This window comes from Sporothrix schenckii, assembly GCF_000961545.1.
Source record: "Sporothrix schenckii 1099-18 chromosome Unknown Cont48, whole genome shotgun sequence".
Lineage (NCBI taxonomy): Eukaryota > Fungi > Ascomycota > Sordariomycetes > Ophiostomatales > Ophiostomataceae > Sporothrix > Sporothrix schenckii.
The window spans coordinates 1,689,144-1,700,884 of NW_015971149.1; the positions used below are offsets into that span (position 1 = coordinate 1,689,144).

The following is an 11,741-nucleotide window of genomic DNA, read 5'->3' on the forward strand; positions in this document are numbered from 1 at the left end:
ATAAATTTTACCACCCTTTTTGGTTCTAATTCTTCGTTTGTTTTCTTCAACGGCAGGGCGTGTTAGACTACGTGCCGACTTGTACGTTTCTTTAAAAAAAATAGACAGCTGTTTTACTTTCTTGCTCAACTCTAGTGTCAGCAAGGCAATCAAAAGAAGCACGCTAGATTTCTTCAAACAGAAATACGCAATGTAAAAGATCGATGGGTGTATCTCGCAATAGATGTACTCTGTCGACAAGTTTCTTGTTTTTATTTTTATTTTTTTGTTTTCTCGTAAAGCCAGCTGACACGCTGGTAGTGGGTAATAAAAAAAAAAGTGGAAACCGGACGATGCAGAGTGAACGGACAATGCATGTGCAAATCGTAAGACTTCATATCTCTAATCAGACGAAATAAGTAAAAAGGGTTAAACATAACAGAACCAGACCGAGCATGCGTAGTCCTTTGCCGCCCGCCTTTGTCCCTCCTGTTGAAGAGATCGTAAAAAGGAAAGCAAAACAAAATAATAAAAAAACGCCTTTGCCAAAAGAGTATCCCCTTATCCAGACAGGAAGAAGACATACTTTCAAAAACAGAGAGAAAAGTAGCCCAATGCAAACCTGAGCGGGTAGACATATAGTCGCCTACCTTCTAGGCAAAAAAAGAGAACAAGAAGATGTGTATATATCAAACCAGTAATAAAAAATCAAAAGCCGACCAGCGCAAACCTATCAAAATACAAAATTTTAGAAACACCTTCCCCCCATTTCCCCCAAAAAATGATGTTATTTTTTTTGTGGATTTTATAACCTTTTGTTGGGCAGTCACAACACGTAATCACGCAGAGTAGAGAGGTTTTCCTCAACCACTTCGCCGCTGCTTGCACTTGTCGTGTTGCAGGTGACCATTGCGTGCCGTTGTCCGCGTAAACTCAGCACCGCAGTTGGGGCACACGGCCTTGGTTGCCTGTCCCGATTTTTCGCGCTGGTGCCGCAACAGATTGCTAAATGTCGAAAACTGTCGTCCATTGCAACCGTGCTCCCAGCATTGCGGCTTGGGCCGGCTCTGGACAACACGTACACCCGCCGGACCCGTGCTGCCAACGGTGTTGCCAGCCATGCCGCCCTCATACTGGTGCGGTCCACTGGCGCTGTCGTGTGCATGAGCGTGCGGTGGCAGAGGGGGCGATGGCTGGTGAGCGTGGGGACCGCCGTGGAGACCGCTGTGGTGTGACGAGCGGTGCTGTGGTTGCTGGTGATGTGCGAGCTGCTGGGGCAGGGGCAGTTGGTGAGCGGTCTGCTGGTGGTGGGAGATGTGGTTGGGGCTGATCATGGACGAAGATGACGGCGGCGGCATGTGGTACATAAGATTCTGCTGGTCGTGCATTCCTCGTCTGACTTTTGTTAGTGTGCTGCAAAGTTCTCAAGAGACTCAAGCAAACGCCCTTGACTGGACTTACGGGTATTGTGAGTGCAGTGTTGCCGGTGCAGAGGCCGGGAACGAGGCCGTAGTGTATTCTGGCATGTAGCCCTGATTTTGGTAGGAGGAGGAAAAGACGCCCGACTGCTGGTGATCGTGCATCGGTGAAGAGTAGTACGACGGCGAGCCAAGACTGGAAGAGGTGGTGGCGGGTTCCGAGAGCAGTGGCATTTGCGACGAGGCGCTGCTGGTGGATCCGTAGATGCCGGGGAGACCGCCCGTAGCGGCGGATGCGCTCAAATCAGCCATGATGGCGGGAGGCGGCGACTGGAGAAAAGACGAGGGGGAGCCTGTGACGGAACCGGAGGCAGGAGTGGGAACGGCGGAGTGATTTTGCGGCGGCGAAGAGCCGGGAGTGCTGGCAGAGGCTTGTCTCCGAAAGGCGACTTTGGCTTCACGGCGGACCTGTTCACGCTGGCGCTTGAGTTCGCGTTGCTGGGCGCTGAGAATGATGCTTTGGTTCGGCGGGCTGGCGGTCATGGAGCGCGAGGCCGTGGGTGGTGACAGGCTGGTGTCTGAAGCGTAAGAAAGACCGAGATCGTGACCCAAGAGACCGTGATTGCTGTTCGACTCAATAGCTACACAACCGCACGGAGTTAGTCTCTGAGTCGTCCTGTTACTTTCGTTCTCCCGAGGAGAAAGAAGAACACAGAATGCCCCATGCCGACGCCTCAATTTTCTTTCTTTTCTCCCCTTTTCTTTGGTTCTTGGCTTGCCTTCTCCGGCTCGTCCCCTTTCTCCTCTTCTCGACGGAATTTGGAATGGGTCGTACCTGGCCAGGAAGAATAGGATGTCCTACTGCCCATGCCGAACACAGGATCGAATTGGAGAGCAGCGACAGCGCTGTACGCAAGAAAAAAATTGTGTGAGATAACAGAAAGAAAAGGTGGGAAAAAGACGAGGATGGCCTTTTCCTTTGCAGACAACGCAGGCACGCGCAAGCAAGCACGCGCATAAACACCAACGGAACAAGGAGAATGCCAGGTAAATGCAGCAAATGCAACTTGCAACTGTAGAAGAACAAAGGGTTCACAAACAAATATGCAAGCGGCAAAGCAGAACAAAAGCAGAGCAAAAGAAGAGAAGGATATGGCAATCAGCAAAGGGTCAGGGCGATCTTACCTCATAGTTGCAGTATCCGACGATGACGGTGGAAGATGCGAAATCGTGGGTGCCAGCGGAGGCGAGACGAGAACGGTAGGCAGGGGAAGCTGGAGAGGCGGCGCTGCCGAGAGAGGTGTTCGGCCGTGTTGCAAAGCGGACGAAGAATGGAGAGGAAAAAAGCCTGTGCAGCTGAATGCAGAATCCGGGATGCTGCTGGCGGCGGTAGATCTAGACTCTATATCGTGTGAGCGGTCGTTCCTTTGTGGCGTGATGTTGGAAGATGGAGACGAATTCATCGTCACCAAAAAAGAAACATGAAAAGTGAGGGGAAGGAGAAAAAAAAGAAAAATAAATAAGCAAGACAAGCAAGGAGGAAGGAGTAGCAAAACAAAAATATGAGACAGATTTAAGTCAATGGGTGGGAGACAACATCCTGTAGAGAAATAAATACCGAGATGAAATTCAGGAAACGAGGGATCAAGGCCAGCTCGATGGGTTGGGGATCCTCATCCGCAAAGAGTAGTACGTACAAAATGATAAAGAAATATCCGAAGCGTGAAGGCAGGTGGAAGATGACGAGAGACGAGAGGGAAGAGGCGATGTGCTTTGGTGTCGAGTCTTGTTGATCCTGAAGGAATTTGGAGAACGATGGGCGGAGAGGTCGACTTATATGTTGACAAAAACGACGACGTTGGTTTGGCGAGAGAGGTGTTGAGGTTGGAGGTTGCAGTTGGCGTCAGGGTGAAGGGGGTGGAAGAAGAGAGAGAAGCTATGAGAGTAGGTAGGAATAGGAAGTGGGAGAAAGGCAACTCAAATAGATGTTTTAAGATTTATAAAGGTAGTTGAAGGGAAGAAGAGGGTTCGATCCGAGTTTAAGAAGGAAAAGGAAGTAGACGAATGATATAGAAAGAGGACGGTGTAAGAGATGGAGGGGGGTGTGAAGGTGGAGGAGGAAGGAGACAGGTACAGATATATGTTCTGGTCAACGGTGGGGAGTTCCCGGAGAGGTGAAGTTTGTTTCTCAGCCTCAGGTAGGGCGATCTTTGGAGGGATGGGTTCCACGGGGTATTTAATTTTTTCTGGGAAGCGAAAGGAAGCGGTAGGGCAGTGGTAGCAGGGCGTGTAGGGTGAAGTAGGGCCAGTAGGGCCAGTAGGCTGGCCAAGCTTGTTACTAGAGTAAATGGTGGAGGAATGGGTGGGACCGGGCAAGGAACAGTAGACACGATGTTGCTCGGTTTGCTTGTCTAGTGTTTGGGCAACTTGATGTATTGCTTTGTCGGTTTGTTTTTTATTTGTTGTCTTTCAGCCGTCTATGTCATTTGTTTTTATCGACTGCGTCCGTATTTCATACTTCTTCTTTCGTTGTCTGGCTGTTGGTCGAGTCATTTGCAATTTGTTGTGCTTCTGATCTGCCTGGACCTTGTGACTTCATGGAGACAAGAAAAACGGAAGCAAAGTATGGGTCTTTTATAAGCCGAGAGAAAATGAAAGACAAAAGGGGGGCGGGTGGCACGTATGAGCAGATTGTAACTGCACAACAAATTTGATGAAAGAGGATAAGAATCGAACCGGAACGAAATAAGGAAGCAGGAATGGGAAACAAAAGACAAAGTGGACAAGCAAAACGAAGCTCCGGCTGACAAGGAAAATAAAACACACTGCACTATAAGAGACATAGAGACTTGAGATCGAAATGCTAAAGAAAACAAGAAGTCGACAGTGCTTTTACGTGCGTGGGCGTAGCGTTTGTAAAGATACGGAAGAAGGGGGGGGGGTTTCCAAGACTGGCGTGTAAGTGTGGTGCGGGCCTGGATTGGCCTCGGGATCTGGTCGCAGTTCAGGCCCCAGGCTCGAATTCCAGGGGTGAAGCCCATTGCCATAGCCATGGCAGTACACATAAGAGCAGGCAGGCTGGGGCTCCATGGACCCATGGGAGGTGCTTCCTTGTCATTTTATGACGCAGCAGAAGAGCATCTCGTGGCTCGGAGTCTAGGCAGGTAGGCAGGCGCCAGGCAGTGCAAGACGACCGATGTTGGTGACTCTGGTGTCTGGGGTGGGTGGCAGGCGTGAGAAGATACCCTCTGCATGGTAAGTGCGGTTTCTCCGGTGAAGCTGGATAGGCATCGCAGGTAGGGGCAGGTCTTGGTCGGTCTTGTTGTTGACAGACAGGACAATTGTGTGGGCGGCATGTGCCAGCCAGTTAGATGCAGTGGTGTGCTCCATCGTTAGCGATGCGTCCATTTGGGCAGACATGTCATCAGCGTGTATTTCGTAATGTGAGAACATTAATGGCCGAAAATGAGTGCAAAAAGAGACGCGCGACGGGAGGTGGGTTAACTAGGCCACTGAGAGTGGACAGGCAATGAATGGGGTGGAGGGGGGTGAAGATAAAACAGAAAACGACAAGGGGTATGGTGGGAATGCTAAGGCTAAGGCTAAGGCTGTTTGGGGTTCACATTGCCAACGGCCTTACAAGGGTGAAGTGAGGGTGTGGGTAGATGGGCAGGATTTGTGAAGGGAAATGGGGAGGGGAGGATGGGAGAAAGGGGAGGCAGGGGCGCGTAGGATGTCTACAAGTTGAACAAAAGAAAAGAGTCCAGAAAACAAATAAGAGAGAAAAACAAAAGGAAAGGGGGAAAAAATCAAATGGGCCAGGAGCACAGTCGCAGACTCGAATGGCGCATCGTCCAAAAGCGCAGGTATTGCGTCCATGCATTCAAGGAAGCCCGCAAGATACAAGGACCTGGGGTATTGCGGTTCTTGAGGGTTCCGCATGGTCACGGCCGTTATTGTTGCGGGTGCAGTTCTCAGAAGGGTAAAATAACCGGGCCTGGGAGAGGACGGGAACGTACAAAAGAGCAATTTGAGTTTTGCCCGTCGAGGTTGTGTATTTGCATTTCGCAATCATCTGGTTGGATACCCTGGATTGTCGATTGCGAAATGGACAAAATGCGAAACGAGAATACAGCAAAGACAGGATGACCTCGTGGGGTGTTGGCCGTCGTTGGTTGCACATCCGTCGATATCGTAGGGCCATAGCGTGAGATGTTTTGCGTCGTTACGTCTCTCGTCTCTCCTCAACCACCCCCAATATATCGCCATTGTTTCTACTGCGCGCCACACGGCTGAGCCAGTTTGCGGCGCTGCACGTCGGCCATCACCCCGATAACAGTAAATACAACGTTAAAAGGACCTTGTTTTTTTGTCCTTTTTTGTCCTTGTCGACCTCCATTCGGGGCAAATGACCAGATTGACACCAATGATACGAGTCGTCTGTCGATATTGCATGCGTGGGGTATAGTGTGTGAGTCGCCAGCTGTGCCGCCGGGCAGGCTCACAGGAAAGATCTGGCTTGTCTGGCCAGACGATGTGGCCTGGTCGCAGCCATACACCAAGGCGGAATATATGTGCACTTTTCCCAAATCATCTCGACGGCTGCCAAAGTGAAGGATGCGGATTCGATACAGATGTTGGCGCCAGCCACGCCGGCCGCGACCGTGGGCCGCGAGGCTTATACGTTGGCTGGTTGGTTAGCCATCTGCAATAGCAAAGGTAAAATGGAGTCGTTTCCAGTGTGCAAGCAGAGGAAAGTCAAAATGGCATGGCCCTGGAGGGAAAGACACGGGAGAGTTCTCTACCGTATCGAAGAAACAAAGTCCCAAGAAATAATGACAAAATTCAGTACGCCGTAACTTGTTCTGCCTTTGGCCTGAGCTGTGCCGCCTGTTTCACGTTGGTATGTTTTCTGTCATCTGCCGTTCGAAGTACGGGGGTTCGCGTACGGAATGTTGCGGTTTCTTCTGTCGAACAAAAAGGGACTGGTCCACTCTGGGGAAATCGCACCCGCCTTCTGTTGCAGTCTAACTGGGACGGTGAACAGACGAACACCGGGGCACTGATCTTCAGATCTGTCCTATGCTTGCTCGGGCTGTTTGCTGTAAATTTTTTTGGGTGCCGATTTTTGGCAGACTTGGTAGACATGGCCCGTTTTTGGCTGGCATTTTGCAACTGGGGGTGAGTTGCAACTCTGATTTGAGTTTTTGAGGAGGATAAAACAAAGCCCAAAATGTTGTCAAAGTCTACAATCAACAGAAAAGGGGGGCGAACGGCCTGACATGATACCCATATTCATGAAAAACAATGCACATCACAAAGGAAGGAGCGATGCGTTGCACATGTCTTTCGATTATTTGAGGCAGGTGCGGCTACGTGACGTTTACTTTCGCAGCTCCTTAAAGAAACGCACACTTTGAGTGCCGTTTTCTTCCCCTTGTCGCTTATTTGTCAGGGCATCTTTGACTGCTTGCCTTTTCGGGCTTCTGTTGGCCGCAGGCAGGAGATATGTCCTGATAGGGAAGGATCGCGGCAAAGCGAAACGAAGAAGAAAATACAGGGCGGGTAGGGAGGAACAGACGCGGTGCTGTTCGTTGTAGGGCGTCTCGGCGTCTACGGAAGGTACGGGGTGGGTGGGTTTGGGTTGGGTTTGGCTGGGTCAAGCTGCTGTGCCTGCATCGTGCCTTCCCCTCTCCCCTCTCGACGTCTTTCTTTCTTTGTTTTCTAGTCTGCCCCCTTTTTCTTGCCGCGCCCTCCAATTCGTACACAACTGACACCACTAAATAGCACATTTAGAAGGGGAAGGAGAGAAGGAGGGGGCACCATTCTCTCCGCCGTTAGGCAACCCCCCAATTTTGATCATATTCTGAGTACGATTCGTATGAGGGTGCCGCTTTCCGTTATGGCGTCAGTATTTTGGCGGGTTTCTCGGCCGGAGACTTGTCCTGGAAAACAGACGGCGCTGTTTCCTTTTCAGCTCGCGTACGCTAGTTTATGACCCGTTTAGTTGTATGGGGCTACCTGCTTCTATTGATAGCACCAAATAAAAAGAAAAAAAGCACGCCGTATGATGGTCGTCTAGAAAAGCGACAAATATAAGAAATGGGTCCGGTGTCTCGCTACAGTAGGGCGTCAGCGAGCCGACAGCATGCAGTCATAATGGGCTAAACTGGCGAACAAGTAGAAAAATCTAAGAAGGTTGCGAAAACGAGTCCGCCAGTTGGAGAATGGCGTCGTAAAAAAAAAAAAAAAAAACACAGAGAGAAGTTGGATGTTGAATTTGTATGGAGTACAAGCGCCACTGCTTTTGCACGCCTACGACGGGGGGGTTGGCGCTTGTTGTGACGAGAAGAAACGGAAGACAACAAACGGACGACTTTCATAAGGCCAGAGGACAAGAGGGAATCGACAACAGCCAGCGTTGCCTAGGGTTGGCCCGATCCCGTACATACCTTAGGTTGGGGCCAGTGAATAGAAGCAGAAGTAAAGAAGAAAAAAAGTGACAAGCGTATAGCTGTCCAATGATGGTAAAAGGCACCCGATCTCGAGAGAAGCGACCATCCCCACACCCTGCTCATCGTTCGAAGCCAAGAATCCAAAAGTGACAAATTTGTTGGCGATTTTGCAACTACGGTACAGGGGTGATGCTGTTGAAGGTTTGCGTTGACAGATGACAGTTGATGCTACTTACAAAAGGTCGAAAACGTCAGTGAAAGTTGAAACTGGCTTGATCATGACAACAGCCGATTGTCTGGATGCAAACTACCGACGACTTTCCATTTCCTTTGTGGTATTTGTCAGGTCGCAGGGCGCGCCAACGGGAAGCCGTTTAAACAGGCTAGTTACGAGAGCGGCTTGAAACCAGAAACAAGCGACGGGACTCGACCGTTGGACGAGACGTAGTTTTTTTCTTATTTTTTTTATTGTCCTCGTTTTGATTTTCGTAGCGAAAGAAAACCACGGTAATTGTGCTGTCTGGTCTGGCAGACGGCACACGGACATTTCCCTGACATTGGCTCCTTGGTCGGTAACAAGTTCCATGCAGCTGGGTGAGGCGGCTGGGGAGTAATAACGTCAATGTCCCAATGGAAAATACAAATACGCCTGTTGGAGGCTAGCCGGGCGTGCATACTGCTATTGGGGGCGTGTGCTAAGGTCCGCGGAATACTCCGTGGAAGGGACAGGACATGCCATTTTGACGCAATAAACGGTAAATGCGTTCGGAGCGGTACAGAAAGGCAAGAGCCACGAAAGCCACGAACGGCTGGTGAGAAAACAGACATGGGAGTGTCGATGCTTGTCGTTTTCCCCGGCTTCACGAAGAAGTGTTTCACGCTCACCTCTCGTAAGGCGGACTGTAGATCCAGATGGATAGCGTCACGATTGTTGGCTTCGAGATTCAGCGATACCATTAATAGAAAACCCCCGCGAGTCCCGATCAATACAGATCCGAGATTGTGGCTATGGCTTGCTCGCGATTCATAGTGGGAGGGTAGATTGACCAGCCATCGCTACTAAGTACGGGAGCACTGTGGAGTAAGCTGGCTGTGCAGAAAGCTGCGTCGCAATTGCTCGGCTCAATGTCTGGAGACAACCACGCTGCACTGCTCTTTGTGCACCTGGCCACCTGAATCGACAGGCAGACACTAGTTTTTTACTACGGTCGCTTTGGGCTGCTCGTAAGAGACTGGGGGATCTGGACAGTCGAATGTGTGTAGAATAGAGTGTTGGGGTGAAAGGGGGGAGAGCATGCCCACCCTTGCCAAACAGACTGGCCAGCGTGCTATTTGAGACTGGGTCAGACGGAGAGGGCGACGCAGTAAGAAACAAAGCGAGTACGGAGCTCGGTGTCCAAGTCGCACACAATGTCATTATGGAGTGCAGACGTAGCAAGTCACGCAACGCGCGGTTGTCGAGGAACAAGGCAGGAAAAGGCAATCAGAAAACCGATTAGGGTGTAGTGAAACCAGACCACTTGATTACGTCGTAATCGCAGGGAGAATGGGTGGAAGGACGCAGAAAAACCGTTGCTGGCGCTAGCTCCACTACGACAAACAAGCAGGGGTCGTTTTGAAAATTCAAAAAAAGGGACGGGCAGGACCATACAGACATTAGAAACAGGCCAAATAAGATCCGTCAAGTGTTGGTGGTAGCGTAATTTCCATAAAAGGTCGACAGCCGAGCAAGACTCGACAGCAAGACAATGGGGATTTGCATGAGGTGGCCGTCGGGGCTCGACTGTCGTGTTCGTATGTCGTCGAGCCAGTGTGCAGAGCAGTCGCCGAACTGATGTCTATCATCGCCGAGACAGAAACGGCGAAACAAGCATCAGTGCAAACTGTGACCGAAATGGAAAAGCGGGATGGAGCGCCGCCGAAAAATGGAAAGGAACATAAAAAGATGTTTCTGTTCATAGAGCGACCTGGACGAATGGTAATCGGACAAGAAAATGAGAATCAAAAGGGGAGAGGAAAAAAACCGGGGGACCCTGTCGACGGACAGGCGCAGCACCGGAAGCTGTTAAACGGATAGTATTAAGCGACAGGTGTAGGCGCGGTTCTTCATTTGCATGTGATTTTGGTTTTAAGTAATGAATGTCAGATACGCATTGTGTTGGGGTTTTGCAGCAGGCAAACTGTTACGGGGTATTTGATTTTGAATTTTGCATTTTGAATGTTGAATGTTGAATGTTGAATGTTGGATATTGAATTTGAGTTTGCGTCCAACCTTTCGGCGCTGTGGGTTGCCTTGCAGCCGGCGGCTGTTATTTGGAATCGGTGCGGTTTCGCCAAATAAATGGCCGTTACAATGAGACAAATCCCCCGTTGCAAGCAAAACCTTTCGTTTCTTCTGTGACAGAATATGAAATAAAATTATTTAGGGGGTGTCTTTTTACCGTGTCCCATACCACCTCTCCACCAAATAGGAGACCGATGATCGTCCCGACCTAGCAAACGCACAGTAGATGTTTGCTGTTCCTTTCCCGCATTCCTTTGGGATTCCTTTGGGATTCTTTTAGGCTCCGTTATAAGCCGCTCGCCCGGAGCCAGAGAGCGATTAGACGATTTAGACGCGCTTGGAGGACGATGACTCTGTGGGAGTGGGTGGGTGGTTACAGCGTTGGCGAAAGGGCTGCAGGACGAAGGGGTCAACCAAGAGATGAATCAAAACGACGGCACGATTTATTCAAGCTTGGAAAGCGCCCATTGGCACTGTGCCGGGGACTGGTTGACTCGTCGAATGAAAATCAGAATTTATGCCGGTCGAAAATCAGTCGAAGCAGGGAGCACTAGCTAACGGAACAAAAAAAGAAGCTATTCGTAGACGAATTTCCTCGTCAGTGGACTTTCCTAAAGAGCCTCATAAATTGGTCAGAAAGGGCTGAATGGACACTACGGTGTAGACAGGCCGGAAAAGAGAGGCGAGAGTCCATATCCGCTGGGACCCTCTGTTACCACGGACAGGGCAGGGCCCGCAAATAATAAATGCAAAGGAAGCAGTGGGTGAGAAGAAGTACAAAAAGAAAGTCACTAAGAATCCATACGATCAAAACGGGGCCAGGCCAAATTCGCGCAGCCTTAACAGGCTGTGGTCGCTCTCACGACATTCACCAGGCAGCCCCCGGTTGGACAAATCGGGCAGGTAGGAAGCGTCACAACGGTCACAATGTGAACCAATGCTCATGAAGGAAGGATATGGCGACAAAAGCCAAGAGCATCGACTTGTGCCCGACGACGGCGGAGACGTGAAAATGGACAAGACTTGCTATCAAAGCTATCAAAAGTGGATAACAGTTTACGACTTTTGAAAAAAAAAAAAAAAAAAACTACGAATAAACATTTGGCACACAGTAAAATCCGCTCCTGTCTGTATGTCCGAGTCACAGCTGAGTGTTTCGGACATTACAAGAGTGTGTCAAGCTGAGTGGTCGGCCCTCGGAGCAACCGGCAACGGCCGCCGTCCGCAAAAAGAAAGCAAAACGCACAAGACGGTCAGAAACAGGCAAGAACGTCGGGCTGTGGCCCGCTTCAGCTCGTCCGCTAATCCCCGAGCGTTGGGAGCTTCGGGGTCAAGGGACTCGAGCGATCTGGCAGTTTCCGCCCAAGTCCATCGTATTACTCCGACCATCTTACTCCGTACATCTTACTCCGTACTTCTCCGTGCTACTCCGTACACAAGAAAGAACGACCACCCAACCTGTGCGTGGGGTTGCATCATGCGATGGCATCGGTCGAGAGCAGCGGGCGAACTGCCTTCCATTTTTGAACGTGTCGGCTCGCCCTTCCTGCTCGTCTGGACCGTTTTGCCGCCTTGCCTTTGTGCTGTTTAGCACACTCAGACCAT

At 50.3% G+C, this 11,741-nt stretch overlaps 4 protein-coding genes across 4 annotated transcripts; 2 read left to right on the forward strand and 2 right to left on the reverse strand.

Moving 5' to 3' along the window:
• Nucleotides 1-842: 842 nt before the first annotated feature.
• Nucleotides 843-1,940, reverse strand: SPSK_00837 (uncharacterized protein; the record flags this gene model as incomplete). The annotated part of the gene is made up of 2 exons (XM_016727784.1): nucleotides 843-1,374; nucleotides 1,441-1,940. 2 exons carry the CDS (start codon nucleotides 1,938-1,940, stop codon nucleotides 843-845), a joined length of 1,032 nt encoding a protein of 343 aa, XP_016584379.1.
• Nucleotides 1,941-2,501: 561 nt separating this feature from the next.
• SPSK_00935 (uncharacterized protein) lies at nucleotides 2,502-2,882 on the forward strand (the record flags this gene model as incomplete). The annotated part of the gene is made up of 1 exon (XM_016727877.1): nucleotides 2,502-2,882. The coding sequence occupies one exon, from the start codon at nucleotides 2,502-2,504 to the stop codon at nucleotides 2,880-2,882; it is 381 nt and encodes a 126-aa protein (XP_016584380.1).
• A 1,671-nt stretch (nucleotides 2,883-4,553) lies between these two features.
• SPSK_00953 (uncharacterized protein) lies at nucleotides 4,554-4,817 on the reverse strand (the record flags this gene model as incomplete). The annotated part of the gene is made up of 1 exon (XM_016727894.1): nucleotides 4,554-4,817. One exon carries the CDS (start codon nucleotides 4,815-4,817, stop codon nucleotides 4,554-4,556), a length of 264 nt encoding a protein of 87 aa, XP_016584381.1.
• Nucleotides 4,818-9,686: 4,869 nt separating this feature from the next.
• On the forward strand, nucleotides 9,687-9,929 carry SPSK_00958 (uncharacterized protein; the record flags this gene model as incomplete). The annotated part of the gene is made up of 1 exon (XM_016727897.1): nucleotides 9,687-9,929. One exon carries the CDS (start codon nucleotides 9,687-9,689, stop codon nucleotides 9,927-9,929), a length of 243 nt encoding a protein of 80 aa, XP_016584382.1.
• Between the last annotated feature and the right edge of the window lie 1,812 nt (nucleotides 9,930-11,741).